This window comes from Blennius ocellaris (assembly GCF_963422515.1).
Source record: "Blennius ocellaris genome assembly, chromosome: 11".
In the NCBI taxonomy this organism is placed as follows: domain Eukaryota; kingdom Metazoa; phylum Chordata; class Actinopteri; order Blenniiformes; family Blenniidae; genus Blennius; species Blennius ocellaris.
The window spans coordinates 2,130,555-2,150,679 of NC_137660.1; the positions used below are offsets into that span (position 1 = coordinate 2,130,555).

Sequence of the window (20,125 nt, forward strand, 5' to 3'; positions counted from 1 at the left end):
TCCAATTCCTTATGAAGGCAAAGCTTATAAAATGTCTTTCATTAATACACCTTCTTATTTGAGCCTGGACAGAGATGAATGTGTTCACTAGTTATCAAGGGTTATTCTCACTTTGATCAAGTATAGATGTCATGTCTTTTTAATGATCTCATCATCATCCTTCCCGATCCAGGCCCACAGAGCTGAGATGTTGTCGAAACAGAATTATATAAGATGTTAATCATGCTTTAGTTAGCAGAGGAACTAATGAAGTCGGTTCATTAAGAAGCATTTCGTCAAAAAAAGAGTCTAGACAGTCTGCATTTGCCTCTGATTCTCTCCTTTTCACTGTATTTGCTTGTAACATTTCGTTTAACTTCATCATGCCTTCATGCCTTGTTCATCGGCAATTTTCTTTCTTTCAGGAAAGCAGGTTTTTACAACATACCTTTGAGATGTTTTGATGGTGCACTTCTGTCTTAATCAGAAATGTTAAGGATGACATACGAGTCAAGCATACATTTTCCCATAAATTGTCCTCTTCAAATTAAATCTGGTCCCAAATAACCCTAATTACAATTTGATGTCATTTTCAAACCCTGTTTATCCTGTTTCAAGTGAAAATGCAACATTTTCCAGTTTTTGGTCAGAAAAGTTTTACATTTACAAAAAATATTTCTAAAATAATGTCCCTTTGTACAGCAACAGTAGAAATGCTAAGGACAATGTCGTTAGCATGTTGGGCCACTAGTTGGTGCTTGTTGTTTGGTTTTGTAATGAAACAGCACACACATTAACATGTGAGAACAATAAACATTAACAACGGGAGAACACGGACATTCCAGTGGGCAGATGAACAAGTTGGATCGTATTATGGTGACTGTCAAAATAAAAGCTTCAAGTTCCAGGAAAATGTGTAGTGGGAGTCCTGACAGTCTGGAGAAAAAAATGTCTCTAATTGTCCATCTACTGAGCATGTGCGGAAGAACTATTTACCACAGCTCGGCTGCAACAACAAATCGAGTAAATTTGATTATAAAATAGCGACGGTAACGAATTTCATTATCGATTCGTTGTGTCGCACGAATTTTGTGCCACTCGCCATGTTGCAGAGCCGTTTTCTTCACCTTCGGAGCTTTGTCAATGCTGGCTGACTGGAATAAAGTTAAAAAATAAAGTGAACGGCGCGAGGCTGAGTGGAGGCGGTACAATAGAACCTGTGAGGATCGACTCAGTAAGAGTGACACCCTGTCCTGGACCACACGTCACTGAGCACCCACACATATTTAACTGCTAACACACCTGAATGAGGACAACCTGTCTGATGAGGACAACCTGCCTGACGAGGACAACCTGCCTGACGAGGACAACCTGCCTGACGAGGACAACCTGCCTGATGAGGACAACCTGCCTGACGAGGACAACCTGCCTGATGAGGACAACCTGCCTGACGAGGACAACCTGCCCGATGAGGACAACCTGTCTGGTGAGGACAACCTGCCTGACGAGGACAACCTGTCTGGTGAGGACAACCTGCCCGATGAGGACAACCTGCCCGATGAGGACAACCTGCCTGGTGAGGACAACCTGTCTGATGAGGACAACCTGCCTGGTGAGGACAACCTGCCTGATGAGGACAACCTGTCTGACGACGACAACCTGCCCGATGAGGACAACCTGCCCGGTGAGGACAACCTGCCTGGTGAGGACAACCTGCCTGATGAGGACAACCTGTCTGACGAGGACAACCTGCCCGATGAGGACAACCTGCCCGGTGAGGACAACCTGCCTGGTGAGGACAACCTGCCTGACGAGGACAACCTGCCTGACGAGGACAACCTGCCTGGTGAGGACAACCTGCCTGACGAGGACAACCTGCCTCATGAGGACAACCTGCCCGATGAGGACAACCTGTCTGATGAGGACAACCTGCCTGGTGAGGACAACCTGCCTGATGAGGACAACCTGTCTGATGAGGACAACCTGCCTGACGAGGACAACCTGCCTGAATAGGACAACGGACAGGTTTTCCTGGGACATTTCAAGCTGCGCAACACTGAAACACTGATTGTTGTAATCTTCAGGCGTTGTGGTGTCAGGAAGTTAGTTTTGAGATGTAAATTATCGCCGCCTCCTGCAGAGCAGTGCTGCTCTGTGAAGCTCCTCCCTAGTTTGACTTTCCCTTCACAGCAGAGGACATAAGACCCGGGGGCTAAAACCCACCAAGAGGCTCCAACCTGCTCCCACCAAGCAAGGAGCTTATATAGGGTTTATAACAGTTTTATTTTGACATTTCATGGAATTTTGCACCAGAATGTTTCATTAAAATTGACTTTATGTTGAGATTGTAATCATTTTTAGTACTAACTGTTTGATCTTGTAAAAATATACACAATTTCATTACATACAATGTGACCACAACAAAGAAAAACTTTGAAGTGTAAATTTAAAGGTTATTATATCAATATTTTCCCAGTCTGGTCACTCAGGATGAACCTGGACTGTATGTGGTCCCTGAAGTACATTAAATCTTTTTTAATAATTATCTTGTATACATCTTATATACATGTGTATATATGTAGATGTATTGTATACATCTTTGTATTGGTTAAGTTATGTGCTTTTAAATAATCATAACATATTTGGTGTTTGGTTTGTTCAATATCAACTGGTCCTACAATTTTAAATGTTTTTTGTTAACCGATTCACCGATTAATTGAAAATATAATCAACAGATTAATCGATTATTAAAATAATCGTTGGTTGCAGCCCGAACTACAGCCGTGGTGTAGCAGCAGCAGAGTTTCCGTCATCTACACAGAGACGGAGCCAGAGTTTTTTCAAAAGTTTCCATATTGGGATCCATTTTTCAAAAAGTTGCATTTTCACTGACACCATTATCATATAAATGGGAAACACACAAATTAAAAAAAGTTATATATTTGACTTGAAAACGTTGTTGTGTAAACAGGGCTGTAGTTGATTACCTGAAAAACTAACTCAAACCTAAAGTGCAATTGACATTGTTTTCATTACAAACGTTGTGATGTTTCTATTGAAGACTCAAAAACATGTCAAAGGTACAGTAAAAACCTACTTGCCTGAAAAGAAGAAAGCAAAATACTTATACTGGTTTAAATGGAGGCGTCCCTTCCTGAGCGTCCCACATAACTCGAGCAATCTGGAAGCGGCTTTGGTTAGCAATGCTAGCTAACTAGCACCGTGTCCTGTTTGATCTGATTTTCATGGTTCACAGAGTTCTGACTGTGGGAGGAAGAGGAGGGGCAGACAGGCGATAACCCGCATCGCAGCAGCTCTCAGAAAGAGACGAGATAGTTTATTAGCTTCCGTGTAGCCCCGAGGCTAACGGGGGGGGGGCACATGAGACCGGGGAGCAGCGGCAGTGTTAATGCGGCCTGTCAGACACAATTATGAGCTTCATTAAAGCTGCTCAGAGTCCCGACACAAAGCTCGGAGCAGTGTTAGTGTTCAGAAGGAGAAGTTTCATCCTGTTGAGTTTGCGCATCATATCAGTTTGACGACATGAGACACCTGATTTACTAAGATGTGGTATGAAACCTGCTGATTTACATGCTCTTGTAAATAGATCACACTTTAGTTCAATTAGATTCATTATGCCTTTATTTTGTTTTTGGTATTTTGGTTTCTTTTTTCAGACAAGTACGATTTTTCAGTCCATAGTAAAGAAAGGAACGGTGATAACTACTGCACCTCAGTGGTTCCTGTTAGAAGATCAGTTAATGCTTAATTGTGCAAACAATATCCTGCTAATGCCTGTTTTTCTACACACAAACCTTCGATAGATCAGTACTGCAGTGACTCATACAGCAGTTAATTATCACAGAAGAGTCTGATTCAGAGATGCTGGTGACATGGATGTTTTTCCAACACATGGAATAGAAATGTACAAATGGCATCCATCCATCCATTGTCCGCCGCTAATCCAGAGCCGGGTCACGGGGGCAGCAGTCTAAGGAGGGATGCCCAGACTTCTCTCGCCCAAGACACTTTGTCCAGCTCTTCTGGTGGCACCCCAAGGCGTTCCCAGGCCATAGAGAGACATAGTCCCTCCAGCGTGTCCTGGGTCTGCCCCAAGGCCTCCTACCGGAGGGACATGCTCTGTATCCCTCAGAGCATCAAATATGAATACATAATCTGATGTGAAACTGTGCAAGACCTTTAATTCATGAACTTGCCTAAGAACTGTTAAATTTAGCATGTAAATTTCATGTAGTACCACTTTGTTGATTAGGTGGCAGTAGTGAGTCACTGTAGTACCCAAACTTGCAATGTTTGGGTACGAGTATTAGCAGTTTATTTGTTTGATTCCAAGCTTCTTTGGGTCTTTTCTTGAAATCCAATATTCATCTCTACAACACAACGAAGACATGGACTAAGTTCAGGGCATTTACACATACCCACGATAAGTTCAGAATACCATTTTCTGGTCATTCCTGGCAATTTTGCCTGTATTCGTGAAGTTTACAACTGAGGGTGTTGAATAGTTGTGATGTGTGGCAATGTGTTCCTGTTGGTTTTGGTCCGTGACAGGGTGGCATGACTCAGTTATGCTCTCACTGCTGCAACATCCTCCTCTCTGCACAACTCTATGACAGTTATCTGGATGTGAAGCGATCTGGAGCATGTGAACTGTATAACAGATAGACCTATATAACTAGCTGCGTTATATAGAAGTCTGAGGTTCAGCACCGGATGGTACAATGACTGGGGTGTGTGTGGAGCCATATATATATAGTGTATAGGAGGTAGAAGAAAAAAAATTCCCCTCTCGCCCTCCGCGGGTGGTCACCTGTTTTTTTTTTTCTATTCCAAGCTCGGGTCCTCTACCAGAGGCCTGGGAGCTTGAGGGTCCTGCGCAGTATCTTTGCTGTTCCAAGTACTGCACTTTTCTGGACTGAGATGTCCGAGGTTGTTCCAGGGATCTGCTGTAGCCACTCCTCCAGTTTGGGGGTTACTGCCCCGAGGGCACTACTGTCACCTTCACCTTCCAAGCCTCTCCAGCTCCTCTCTGAGCCCCTGGTATTTCTTCTTTCTGATGTTACCATCACTTGGTATTGCTACATCCACCACGGCTTTCCTCTGCCCTTTATCAACCACCACGATGTCTGGTTGGTTCTCCATTACCATCCTGTCTGTCTGTATCTGGAAGTCCCACAGGATCTTGGCTCGGTCATTCTCCACCACCTTTGGGGGGTCTCCCACTGTGACCTTGGGGTTTCCAGACCATACTCCGCACAGATGTTTCGGTACACTATGCCAGCCACTTGGTTATGGCGTTCCATGTAAGCTTTCCCAGCCAGCATCTTGCACCCTGCAGTTCTGTGCTGGATGGTCTCAGGTGCCTCTTTGCACAGTCTACACCTTGGGTCTTGTCTGGTGTGGTAGATCTGGGCTTCTATGGCTCTGGTGCTCAGAGCCTGCTCCTGTGCAGCCAGGATGAGGCCCTCTGTGCTGTCCTGTAGGCCAGCCCTCTCTAGCCATTGGTAGGACTTCTTTAGGTCAGCCACTTCAGTTATGTTCCGGTGGTACATCCCATGTAGGGGCTTGTCCTCCCATGGGGACAAGCCCCATGTATGTGTATATATATATGTATATATATATATATATATATATATATATATATATATATATATATATATATATATATATATATATATATATATATATATATATATATATATATATATTTCTACCTGCACCTCCACGAGACGAATCTGCGACAGGGATTCTCTTTCCCTCTCGTATACAGTGCACGTTCACAGATTGCGCCCTGGGCGGCTGCCCACATTGCCACCATTGTATTTAACAAATTCTCACAATTCACAACGTTCATGACAGATTAGTGGGGGGAAGTGATGATGCCCGATTATGCACAGCAGTGCACAACTCCGCGGAACAATATTAGTGACAGTGCGTAATGACTCATGACGATTCGCCACCATTTCCTGCTCTTACTTGTAACACATGATAACAGATCGTGGTCGTCGGTGACGGCATGACGCCTCGGCCCTGAATCATATAATTTAGGTCAAAATCATGATCAGGTCAGGTCAGGAATTGAGTTTCTTGCATTTAGGGTTTTTCTTTCCGAGTTCGCCTAACGTCAATCAGCTAAAATTAGTCGATGGAAATTGGTAGAAATGCACAAACACTATTGACCTCTTAAGTTTAATTTCTCTTTGATGTTGTCCTATTTATCTGTGCATCAGTGTTGGGTCAGATTTGGAATTTGCAGCCTGAATGCGCTCTACAACTCAGACATAATGGAAATGAAGAGGGCAAGGAGTGAGTCAGGGTGAAATTTAATCAATACACACTCACAGCAAGCAGTGGGAGGGAAAAGTACAGGGACAAAATAAAGTTACAGAAAACCAGACAAAATACAAGTGAAATACAAAACAAGAGAGAAGACAAACACGCTTCAGAAAGCAGCAAGGCTTTGAAAGCTCAGAAACAGATGGGAAGACAGACACTGGGAAAAAAAACAAAAAAACCCAAAACAGCTAAACTCCAGGATCCTGACAAAAATCTGTGTGTTACTGCTAAAATCAGCAAGCGGAGCAACTGTTTAATTATATTAACAAGCAGAGAGCCTGGAAAGCGACACAATCTTCAATATGGGTCATAAATCCAAACACTGTGTGAAACTGAATCTAAAGATGTGTCCTGCATTGATAAAAGATATCAGAGACAGAGGTTTGAACTGTTGGAGGACTTTGGCAGATAAAAAGCCACAAGTCTCATTAGGTTGACCTGATGCAGCAAGTTTTCACATCATTTTAAAGGGTGAATGTGTGAGGGAGACACAGACAGACATTAATCCTCCTGAGTGATCGCTCTGCTGACGGACAGCCGCGTGTCTTCACTCGTGTCTCACATCGAAAGCTCTCAACACGCCCGCCACCGCGTCATACATCAGAGTGACAGCCGAACCTTTTCACCCCGTCATCTGGGCCTCCAACAGACTCCTACGGTAACGGAGTGTATGGCAAACAGCTGAAGGACAGCGTGGCCTTCAAATAGACCCGTAAAATCAATTCTTTAAAAAAATAGACACTGTCAGGAAGTCATCCTCCACCTGAAGATCTGAAAGTGGTAATATAACTTGTAATATATACATAAAAGTCAAAGTAAATACAAAGAATGAGCCAACTGACAGAAAGTCTTTATACATAAGAAGAAAAAAGTGAATGTCAATGGAAGTTCATATAAGTAGAAGGAAAATCTGAAAAGTCGTGAATTTATTAAAGTAGTACTGCACAAATGAAAATCTAGATATTGTGATCAGAATGTAGTTAGTGTGTGTGTGTGTGTGCGCGCGCGTGTGTGTGTGTGTGTGTGTGTGTGTGTGTGTGTGTGTGTGTGTGTGTGTGTGTGTGTGTGTGTGTGTGTGTGTGTGTGTGTGTGTGTGTGTGTGTGTGTGTGGACAGCAGGTCTGAATGAAGGCCTTGGTTCAAGGTCAACGAAAGGAAATATGAGTATATAAATTACTCTACTTCATTTGAGTTTGAAAACTTAATTACAGATATTTGACAAGCAAAACCAACAACAAAACAAAGTAAAACGAAAAAATGTCCATGAAGCACAACCTAATTTATTTCCCCTTCATCTCATTCAGCACCACTGCCCCATGTTACAAACAATACTGATGTCCATATTTACAAGTACAATAGTCAATAAAGAATCTAAATCATTCTTAAGGGGAGGTTTATACTCTGTTCCCGGCAGCCCCGTTGGCCCCGTTTGCCCCATTTGCCTGAAATGTAGCACGCCGTGGGATTTGTAGGGAACTGTGAGGAAGGTCTGGCAGGTTTTTCACGTTCTGTCAAGGCTTTCTACAGATGAAATGTGGATGTTTGAAGCACATTTATGGCCCAAAGGGCCACCAGAAGGGAAGACAATCATTGTATCCTGAGACTTTTGCTGGGTGCTACATTCCTCTGGATTTCTTTTTCAGTGGCATTGCTTGTAGAAGGTGTTCTGACGTTGATTGTTCTGACTGGAATGAAACTCCCCTACCGGCCCGGCTCCTCCCAGACGGTGGCAGACCGGAGGAGAACGCTACGCCTCGGGTCCACAAGCTGTCACACGCCGGGACAAGCCGCCATTGAATGTGATGATGTAGCTTTGCCATGAGAACCGTGACGAAGCGCGGCGTGACGTGATAAAACGCGACGCAACGGTGAAAAAACAGTGACAGAACGCACCCTAAATGCCACTTCCTGTTTAGCTTCACGTCCCACTACGGACCGCCTCCAACGGCAATCACGGCCGGTTCCATTTGCACATCCCGTCCCCCTGCGCTGTCTCACGTCCATCACATTTTGTCCACGGTGGCCTGAAACGCTTCTGCCGTGAACATAGTGTAAACATACCCGAACTGTGTCAAATCCCATCCTCCTCCCTACCAGTGGTTTGTGCTGTTTTTATGAACTGGATCTGCTCGGGCGCTGCCAAAGCTCTGCCTAAAGCTGTTCCACAATCTCACTCCAAATATTGAAAGATAAAATGACTTGAGTGTGAAATCCCCTCTCCAGTGTATATATGTATATATATATATATATATATATATATATATATATATATATATATATATATATATATATATATATACACACACACACACACACACACACAAATACTCATATTAGACATATATCCAGTTTATCAGGCTGAAAAGGAGTACAACTTCAAATATTAAAGACAATAAGGGATTGCATTTGACATATCACAGTTTCCACTTTATACATGCATTTTTAATATGCATTATATGCATTTATTATATCCATGTGGAAAAAGCAGACGTAATAAATAAGTTCTCACTATACAAACAATATAAAAGTCTATATATGGAATAAAAGTGTGAATATGCCAGAATGGACATAGAGATGACTCCAAGATGACAATACATGAATGTCAGTATATACCTGAATATTTTATTATAACTGCACGCATGGAAAATCTAATTCTATGAATTTTAACTTTCATAGCATGTGCCAGTATTTTGTTCGAATGAATTGCTGGTATCTTGCAGTACATGTCGTGGATGTCTCAAGCCACAATAGACTTGCAGGCTCAACACTTTTCAATGCAGAAGTTCAGAGTAGCAGAAGAACAGATAATCACGCAGGGATCCGATGGCTGCTCACAAGCTGCACCTTCAGGATTTCTTGGGGGATTTATAGCTGTTTATGTACATTATAGAATTTATCACAGTGAACAGGAGCTCTGTTGGTTCTTTTTTTCCTTTTTGCTCTAGCTAATGAAATAAATTGTGGACCGACAGCACCAGTTCCAGCATTACGCCCCCCCCCCCCCCCCCCCCCACACACACACACACACACTTCAGTAAAGAGCTATAAACCTTTATTCCGCCCCCACAGTTCGCTGCACCAGCTGCTACAGTTGAAAAAATAAAACTTCCCAACCCCCTGAAGGTCATCCGACTGCTAAAACTGTCTCCAGAATCCTTAATGAGTCTTCAAACTGTTTGAAAACGACGCAGACGCATCTCGAGGCCGAACAAAAGACATTTTCAAACACTTTTGTTGGGCGACAAAATAAATAGAATGAGAGTTTGACTCTTTTTTTAAGATTGTAAATAAAGGCGGTTCAGAGGTTCTTACTCGATCTATCTCTTTATTTGTTGGCTCGTTGGACAGGAAACGAGGAAATAGATTTACAGCTACTGCTATGTTCAATCACACAATATTTGAAATAAGATGAATGGTAAATGGTCTTTACTTGGAAATGCTTTTCCACCACCTGAGCAGTCTCCAAAGTGCTGTACATTGTTAGTCACATTCACCCACTGACACACACATTCACACACCAGTGGAGGCGGCCGTCACGCACGGAGCTCCGTCCATCCATTGGGAATGTTTGGGGTTGACTGTCTTACTCAAGGACACTTGTGGACAAGTGCAGATGGGAATTATAAATTAAAACATTTCAAGATATAAATGTGCATTTTGTTTGGTACTATTCGAGCTCTGAAGTGACTCCCAGTGTGCATGTTCTCCATGCTCCGTGCTCCAGGTGCTCTGGGTTCCTCCCACAACGTCTTGTGATGGACAGGTGGACTGGAGCTCGGCTGTCTCTCAGTTAGAGTCTTGCAGGTTTGATGCAACATCTTGAAGTGTCTTTCAGCAAGAAACTGAAGCCCAAATGGCTCCTACTGGGTGGACAGGCACCTTGCCCAACTCCAACTGCAAACTTGGGGAAATGTCTTTTTCTGGTACATGTTCATGAACTGAATCTGAAGGCCTCAGGCAGATTTCTTTACCCGGCAACAGACGATAGCTAAAATGTGATTGGTTAAAAGCTTTAATGTGGGAGTATGCGTCTGGAAGCAGCACAGACCATTTAGAATTATTTAATAAGCATTCATGGACAAAATATAATCAACATCAGTCTGTGATTCAGATCTTTTTCTTCGGCCTGCAGAGAAGCCTTGAAGGCCCTGATGGTCCGCCACTGGGAGATAGGGAATCAAACCTGCAACCTTCAAATTGAGAGACTACCACTCAAACGACAGAGCCACAGCCGCCCCATATCTTCCCCATCAAGGCTTTGTGGATAGTCTGTACTGTTCACAACAGGAGAGCTGCAGTAGTTTCTCAGACATTGATGATTTGCAGATGATGGAGTCCAAGCTGACACTGGCTTGAAACACAAATAAATGTTTATTACAACAAAAAAGAAAACCAGTATCGCTCAGGCACCACGGTTTAGCTGTGAGACGAAATGAATCTCTCCCAGAATCAAAATTCAGGAATCCCTCATGTACTATAGCTCCATGTAGAATTCAGTGTTACATGCACATCCCAATGTATGGCAACCACGAAACGTCAGTGTTGCGATTAGAGGGGAGTGGAGATTATTGCTTGTGCAGAAGCATGTAATTCAAACATTACTTTACATGGAGCTGTACAGAGATCCCAACAAGGCTTTTAACACGAGTATTTCAGAACCAGTTCAGGAGTTACACCAGACACTACATTGCATTAGTAATTTCTTACATATTCCATTTATGTGACTACATCTTAAGTCTCGTATTCCAGTTTCAGATGAGGCCCAGAGAGAGGAACGTGCACCTGAAGCCAGATGAAGGTTTAACTGAAGCTTTACAAAACATTTAGGAAAATGAACTGCTGGTGACAGTATTGTTTCCATCTTTGTTGACTTGTTTTCCCTATGAAGGGAGTAACAACCAATAATAATGATAGACCCTGTTTACACAACTTTTAAAGTTGAGGCCGGGGGTTTGGGGGCTGCCCAGGCTCAATTAAAACATGAAATGAAAGTAAAAGGTAACCCTAACCCGAAACCCTAACCCTGAATTGATAAATCATAAACTATCAAGTCAGTTGAGTAAAGTCACAATATTACTTGCTAATCATCGCCCGCTATGCTGTAATTGTGGAAGTTGAACATATAATAAAATCAGACTTACTGTAATGCATAAATAATTTGAGATCACTTATGTCGCCAGAGAATCTTTAGATTTTTTAGTCCAGATTTTTTTTGTTGTTGTTTTGCGCCGTATTAAGACCTGAAACGTTAACTGTGATGCCTATGAAAAATATTAAATTGTAATCTGGTGGAAACTTTTCACATTGTTTTGTGTGTGTGTGTGTGTGTGTGTGTGTGTGTGTGTGTGTGTGTGTGTGTGTGTGTGTGTGTGTGTGTGTGTGTGTGGTAATTGCAGTATTATATTGAGTCTTCATGTACACATGGTCACATTTTAAATGAATCCACTCCAATAAAAATGTGTAAACATTGTGTGAATCTACAAAGTAGAATATTAACAGAGGACCAGTTCAAACACCATTTTGTTAGTCATGTAAATTAATACTTCAAGTAGTGAATTTCTTTTTTAAATTTCATAGCCTACATCAATTTAAATACTAAAACTAAAATCCAAGTGAGGTGCAATCATAGCATATATTCATCTACGCCTTTTATTTCATATTTCATTTTTTTCAGGGCGGAAAACCAGCCGGACCGCCACAGAATACCCCGCTGATGTGTCAGGGTTCTCCAATATCCATCAGCATGTTGTTGGAGTGATGGTACCTTTGAAAACTCCAATAAAGAAGAGAAGTCCTTCAGTTGAATATGAATGGAACCTATAAGGAGCGACTCGCTGCCCTGTCAGAGGCAACAATGAGCCTTGAGAGTAGTTCAGAGTAATTCAATCTTTAATGAGCTGCTGCTGTTGTTGTTGGGTTGTTGGTGGTGGTTCTGTTGATGATGATGATGCCATCATTAATGCTGCCCCCCCCCACTCTGACCCTGCTGACCCCCGTCTCTCTGAACTCAGCCCTCTGTTCTCAGAGGTTTTGGCTGTTGAGCGTCGTCTCTGCTGGAGAGGCTCTATTGATGAGGTTCATCAACATGCAGGAGGCAGCGGCCGCCGTCACCACAGTGACCCAACACAGGACCAGGAGCTGTATTCGGCCCCAGCAGTCATCCTTCCATCAGACTTTGTTCCACATGTATTTACAAATGATACAAACGGTTACGTCTGTTATTAAACCACGAGACATTTACATGTAGTCTAAAAAAGACAATTGTATTGATTGTGGAGCAGCGGTTCCCAGCCTTGTTCTTGAGGAGCCCACGGTTTTACTCATGTAAACCTCAGCAGCCTCACCGCTCGCTGTACCATTATGATTTTGAAGGCGCCCCATAACATGATACATTCTGTAACGATGACTTCCGTTTCTCTGAGGATAAACTCTTTGGGTTCACTCTCTGTCTCTGGGTGTTTGGTGGACTGGTGCTGCTTCAGCTTGAACAATTTCAAACTTTACCTCAAAAGATGACTTCAGCTCTAATTGTGTCCTCCATTGGACAGCTTGTCCACTTTTGACAGCTTCAGCTTTTTCTTTTTAGCCTGACAAAGCACCATTTGTTCTCCTGTTGCTGACTCTTGCCTTTGTGTATGCATTGAAATGTTCTTTTATTAAAAAAATATACATTTTCTTTTAATGTAAATACTAAGAAATGGTAGTTTTGTGACATTAGTGAATGAAATGGTCAGAGCCCTGGATTGAGAATCACAGGTAGAGGTAAAATCTCATCTAATGTTTCCTGTTGAAGCAGGTTTTGTAACATCCTTTCTCTCTCAGGTCAGCTAGTGGCAGGAACCTGTGAGATCATCACTCTGGACCGTGACAGCAGCCAGCCGAGGAGGACCATCGCCCGACAGACGGCCCGTTGCGCCTGCAAGAAGGGTCAGATCGCCGGCACGACACGGGCGCGGCCGGCCTGCGTCGACGGTAAGATGCATCACTTCTTGGTGACGAGAGCAACAAATACAACACGGTCATTTCAAGGTACTTTTACAGAGAACTCACAATTCCACATGAGCAAGCAGAGGAGGCAGTGGAAAGGAAAACTTCCATTTAACGGGAAGAAACCCACAGAACCAGACTCAGAGGTGCAGACTTTCCACCGGTCTGGTGAGGCTTTGGGGCTAAAAGAAAGAAAGGGAGAGGACAGATAGACAGATTGTGGCGAGAGATTCAAACCATGGTCTTCTCTGGTCTTCTGGTCCAAACAGAATGTGAGTGTGTTGTGTCTAATTGGAAAAAAGAATTGATGCAGAAGAATTGGGGAAGTTTACCAGTTAAGAGAAATATGTCGGTTCTCACTACCAATGGTCATCAAGAACCAGGTTTACAAAGATCCTGTAGAAATGGTGCGAAGTTGCATTTTCACACGATTAGATCATGATCTCAGTTGGACGTGTGTTCAGTTGAGAAAAATACCATGAGTGACATCAAGTGCAATCAAGTAATCGAACGAAAAATGGAATGAAAATAAGAGGTAGAACAGAGAATTGATCAGGAACAAACTGCATTGCAGTCAGCAGAGAAAATGCCTCACAAATAAGATCTTCCGTGTTTTGAAATGTGATCCCAGGGAGTCAAACATGTCGGTGGAGTTCTTCAACACAGACTTCAGTCCGGTCAGTCGGTGCAGCAGGTTGTTTCCCCTGACCCAAGGTTGAAGGTTCAATTCTCCATCTCGCTCTTTCTTTGAGTGTCATTGAGAAAGACTCTTCTAATAGTCACCACTGTCATATGGGTGAATATGAGCGATCCAGAAGAATCATTTTCAGATAGTTTAAGTTGTAAAATGTGTGATGTAAGTAAAGTCTGTTTCTAACCCATTCAGTCTGTTTATGATATCTTCATCATGAAGATAAACTTCTCCATAGTTCTACACCTTCACTCATCAGAAAGGCCTGATAGGTGAAGGGATTCATACTGACTGTGTCATTATTACTGCACCTACATGTGGTTGGAATAAATCAGACATCAATGAGCATTTTATCCTTAAAGTTGATGTGTTAGAAAAACACATGTGGATGATTAGAAGCATTTCAGTGAGATTTACAAGGTGAGGTTGAAATGTTCTGCAACTGTTTTGGGACGTTTCCACTCTGCAGTGCACAGTTACTGTCAACATTGGTTCAAGGAATTAAAAGCAGTCAACATTTTACAAGGTGATTCATGGTCAAGCCTCGTTGATGCGAAGTACAGGGTGGAACGGACGGTCCTGTCCAACAGAACAGCTGCAGATCAAATGAATGCTGGTTGTGACAGGACTGCATCAGAATACACGGAATAACACAGTGTGTTCAATATGGAGCTGCAGAGCTGCAAAGTGTGATGCTACATTAAAATGTGCCACCTAATTATACATTCTGCAGACGATGTTATAGAAGCGATGTTCCCTGACAGCCTCTTTCAGCAGGTTAGTGGTTTGGACACATACGTGGCTTTAAGGTGCTGATTTGGCCTCTAAATTCCACAGATCTAAATCCACCTGAGCGTCTGTAAGATGTGAAAAACAGTTTCAAAGCAGAGACGACTGAAAAGATCTGGTAACATCTTTGTTCCATTCAGACGTCTGGAACTGGAGTTCAAGTTGGATGAGTCCCAGTTGTTTAAAAGCAGTGATGGCAGTCATAATGTTATGGCTGATTGGTGACACACTTATTGCAGGGTGAATATTTACAAGCAATCCCAAATATCTCATTAAACACGTGAATGAAACTGGCTCTGCTTATGATTACCACAGCTCATCATGGGTCAACGCACTGATACTTTTAGATGTTATACTTAAAGAAATACTTTGTGTTTTTACATTATATTGTTTCATTTATGTTTTTCCTTTGTGTTTTCTGCAGTTCCTCTGGTACTGTTTTCTTTGTACTCAAAATACATTGTGTCTACACCGTTATCAGTGTTTTATTGGTACAATCAGCCATTCACAATTTAACGGATTGTTGTCTTACATTCTGTGAAATTGTCAGCCAGTGTGCAAACACCGAAGGTCACTTTGTATGCTCACGCTTGTTGTTTTTACACACACGCACGCACGCACGCACGCACGCACGCACGCACACACCCACACACACACACACACACACACACACACACACACACACACACACACACACACACACACCTGCTGCTTCCCACTAAAAACCTCTGCTTCTGGGCTGAGGAGTTCAGAAAGTCACGGCTCGGATGGGAACAGTTGCGTTGCATTTCATCAGCGACTGTCTCTCGCTCTCTCCCTCCCCTCCTCTCTCGCTCACTCTGTGTTCCTGCCATCTGGAAAGAATGACAACAGCTGGAGGGACTCGCTGTGCTCCGCTGGGATTTACAAGCTCTCCTGGTGATTTTCTCAACACTTGTGCAGAGCTAAAAAAAGAAAAAGCTCTGCGCTCCCTCCCTGCTGCTGCACGAGGGAAGAACTTCAAATCTTTCCTTGTTTGGATCTAACTTCAGACATTCTCCTTACTTCAGCACCGATTCTTTACAAGCAGGACAAACTCTTCGAAATGATCTTATCTTACACAATGTTTCCAAAATGGTACTTTCTCCTAATCAGCATAAACACTTGTTTACTGAACAGGTGCGAGCTCTGCGGGCTTCTGATTTTCATGGTAATTTGCTTTACTGCTGCAGCCAAACCAGCACTTTCAGGTTTTATGCTTCGTTGAGTCATATGGAAGATGTAAATCCGTCGGCCAGCCCAGGATCAACTTTCACCTCAACAAAAAGCCAATGAGAGAACATGTTTCCCATGTACATCTGCATAGTTGAACACCAGAATGATGGTGTCCCTCCAAAAGTTAAAGTCTCATCACAAGGTACACTGCAGTTACATGATTTCAATACTTTGTTCTGGTCAGTAAAACCGCCACTCACTTCCTCTAAAGCCGTTTACCTTCACACATACAAATTAGAAAGGTTGAGTTACTTCTCAAGTTCACAACTTAACCTTGTATGTTATGTATTTAGAATGATTGAATACAACAATTGTCTGTGGCTCTTCATAAACACCAGTACGGATCTCCTTCTGTACACATTTCAGCTGACGAGCTAATGTTGGTTATTGTTCACATGAGTGCCTCATAACTTTCATCGTGCTTGCTATCAACATTTACCAAGTTGAGAGTAGAGTCAAGAATACATTAACTGTCGACCAAAAGCACTTGGTTCGACTATGTAAAGACAATTTCTTTGAGCTGAAGTTGAATAGAATTTGGGACAGATGGAGTTGAGTTACATTTCTGTAAGAGAACCACATTTTAGAATCTGTTGTACTTCTTGATATCACATAAAATCACTTGAGAATGAGTTCAAACTTTCTGCAGAGTGAAAACCGATTTCCGTTTTTGTTTGTGTTCCACATCGTGTTTAGCTTTCTGTTCTCGGTCACGGGGAGAAGTTGTCCCTGTGGAGCTGGCAATCTGCACATCTTTGTGCTTTGGGCAGGACTGTTTGACAGGTTGGAGTCCCCAAGGATCAGACGCATGTTTGCCCTTCATGGTCCAGTCCTGGTTCCCCCTATGGACTCCTATGGACGTGGTTGTCCTCTGAGTTGTGTTCTGAGTAGTCTGGGGGGTTTATTGACGTGGGTCCAAAGTTTTGTGAAGGTTTGAGCTCGTTCAGGCCGTCAAACATGGAGCAGTTTCAGCTGTAGAAGAGTAGTAAAATTATAATTATTCCTTGCTATCCAATAAGCTCTCTCTCAGTTCAGCTTGTGTTTAGACCATACTAATAATAATAATAATAATAATAATAATAATAATAATAAGAAGAAGAAGAAGAAGAAGAAGAAGAAGAAGAAGAAGAAGAAGAAGAAGAAGAAGAAGAAGAAGAAGAAGAAGAAGAAAAATTAAAAAAAGAAAATAATATTAATGATTCCTTGCATTACTGTAGGGTCTCGCCCAGCTCTGCTTGGGCTTGGACCCTAGAACACAACAAGACAGGACAGAAAACAACCAAGACTAAACATTCTATACATAGATATGTGGACGCATGATATACAAAATACAAAAGCAGGAACTTTCATAGCAGGAGATTTTAGCCGTTTCATCAAGCTACTCTTTCACTGATATGATTATGATTTTTATTATGGTCTAAACACAATGCAGAATAACATGGTGAAACTGGAAAACTAAAGGAGTTTAGTTTTCCAGTTTCACCATGTTATTCTGCATCCATGCACTCCTGCACCATCAGACTTGGTGAGTGTTAAGCACATTTTCTTTGGACGGCACAACTTATAGACCAGGGGTCGCAACCTTTAGCGCTCTAGAGCCACTTGGTCCCCATTTCCCACTGAACACAACACTTTGTCTGCCGCTCATGTGTGTGAGCTCACATGGACGCATCGCCCTTCACAATGTTTTCATAATATTATGGTATGCAATAGACCAGTGTTTTTCACCCTCTGCTCCACGGCACACTGGTGTTCCGCGAGATCTAGTCAGGTGTGCCGTGGGAAATTATACAATTTCACATTTTTTCTAAAAAAACATTTGCTCTCACAGCCGCTGTCAACTGTGAGAGCAGTGTGCAGAGTAATCTAGTATAAATACTCTTCACCACTAGAGGGCAGCACAGAACTTTGCCGGTGAAATGTAAAGTGACAGACGTCAGTGTGGTTCATCTCCACCTCCTGCTACCATCTTGTATCAAAGTACTGTGTCAGTGACAGTGATGGAGAAGTTTTTGAAAAGGAAGAATGTGAACCAGGATCTCAGCTCTTCATCCATCAGGTCCAGGTTTCACACTGAGGGAGGCACTATTAAAAAAAGTCCTTGCTTTCTGGATTTACTTGATTCCTGTTGATAAAACTTTGATGAGAAAGACTTTATATTGTTAATAGAGGCTACAGAATTTCACATTTTAACATTTACGGGTGGTGGTGTGCCTCCAGATTTTTCCAAAGAAAAAAGTGTGTCTTGGCTCAAAAAAGGTTGAAAAACACTGCAATAGAGATAAAACTTGCACTTTACACCAGATGTGCAAGAACGTCTTTTATTTTGGTACTCACAGCTTCAGGAACACCATGGCACCTGTCTCTTTGACACAGGAAGCTGCCGGCTTCGGACGCCCCGTTGAGCCATGGCCGCCCGGGGCTGTGGTTCCAGCTGCCATGAGCTGCCGCCGCAGTTTCCACGTTCTTCGTTCCATTATTGTTTGGTAATGACGTTACATCGCTGCGTCGTTCACAGCCTGCCGACATCTTACCGCACTCTCTGTCGTGGAACTGCGCTACACAATTGGTTCTGGGTGCGCTTTGCCTTACCGTACCGCCTTACCGTACCACCCTACCGCACTGCCCTACCGTACCGCCTTACTGTACCGCCCTACCTCACCGTACCGTACCGCCCCGCTCCGGGATGAACTGCAGTGGGACCGAGGCTCGAGGAGAGGTTTCTTTGGTTTCTGACCCGTTATAGACAGACCACTGGAGTCAGTATGGGTACGAAGAACGTCACTATATTGATGAAGGCAATAATCTCGGATCGCTGCTCTATCATTGGGCATGAGTAGCTACAGCATATATAGGAGGCTGTCACAAGAGCTGCCATATCGCCAGCTAGAGTCAGAGTTCTAAGTCCTGACGTGCCATCTTACTGGAGGTCCAATAAATCCTATTAATAATTTCATGGCTGATCAGACGCGTCTGCATTTCTCTCACTACTTTGATCCGCAATCAGATAATTTCCCCCCATGTTCCAGTAGTTATCTCTCCCTCTCCCACCACCTCTTTAGACCTTCAAAGCTGGGAGGCTGAAAGCCCGCAGGAGGTGAGGCCGCACACTGCCTGATTCGTACCATAGACGCAGAAGTATATGCATCAGCTTTCATACTTCTTCTTTGTCCCACTGTATTCCTGGTCTCGCCTGAGATCTCAGCGTTTACCTCCGGCAGCTGCAGTTGGACCCTGTAGCCTCTCATGCATGCAGCCATTTAACTCAGTGACAGTATTCAAATCAATGTTCAAACAGGGGAAAGTTTTCACAAAGTCTTTATTGTAAGCTCAAACTTTAGCGAGACAAATTGTGTCTCATCTGTGCTTCATCCGACTCAAACGCAGGCATTTCCTCCGAAGTGTGAACTCTCTCATTTATATTTATGTGGTTCACTGAGGGAGCTGCTGTCACTTTGTGTCTGTTTAATGACTGCTTGTGTCGGAGCCAAAGATGCTGAAGTTTGTGTTGTTGGAAATAAATAGGGTCAAACTTGCATCGTTGGAGGCGAAGGGGTTAAAATGTGTGCTGTCAGCGATCAGAGCTGGTGTGAACATGCTCTGCTGCTCTGGGTGGATATTTTCAGCTCCAGAGCGCTGCTGATCACTGCGACCTGTTTTCTGGGCTCAGAGACTCATCATCAGCTTCTTGTTTTACACTCCTGGAGAGTCTTAGAAAGCCGAGCCAGTGCTGCTTTAAATTCCCGGTGATAAATACGAGGTGCTGGTCGTTGGTACATTTTGTATGAGATGTCAGACAGAACAAAGGCCCATGCAGGTAAATAAAGATTCCTTCTGTCAGCTGAAAGCATGTAGGCACACAAACTTCCCGGCCAAGAGACGCGTCATTTACAATCGTAAATTTTATCTCACAGTGGAATTAAAAACATGGATTTATTTCTGTGGACAGAGCAGATTTAATCACCCTCCGTCTGAGTCCTGCTGTGACCTTTCCAGAGCTGTTCATGGTCATGGGCAGATGAGGCTCATTGGGGCCGATGGGGAGTGAAAAATACTTCAACACGCGAGC

General features: G+C 43.1%; 1 protein-coding gene across 1 annotated transcript in view; it reads left to right on the forward strand.

Annotated features, from left to right (window-relative positions):
- The window catches only part of LOC308136659 (chemokine-like protein TAFA-5), a gene marked incomplete at its 5' end in the record, with an annotated part of 77,386 nt that overhangs the window by 19,528 nt on the left and 37,733 nt on the right, over positions 1-20,125 (forward strand). Inside the window, one exon of the mRNA XM_080505103.1 lies at positions 13,158-13,307. Within this exon, the coding sequence (XP_080361229.1) occupies positions 13,158-13,307 (150 nt within the window). The remainder of the gene's footprint in view (positions 1-13,157; positions 13,308-20,125) is intronic.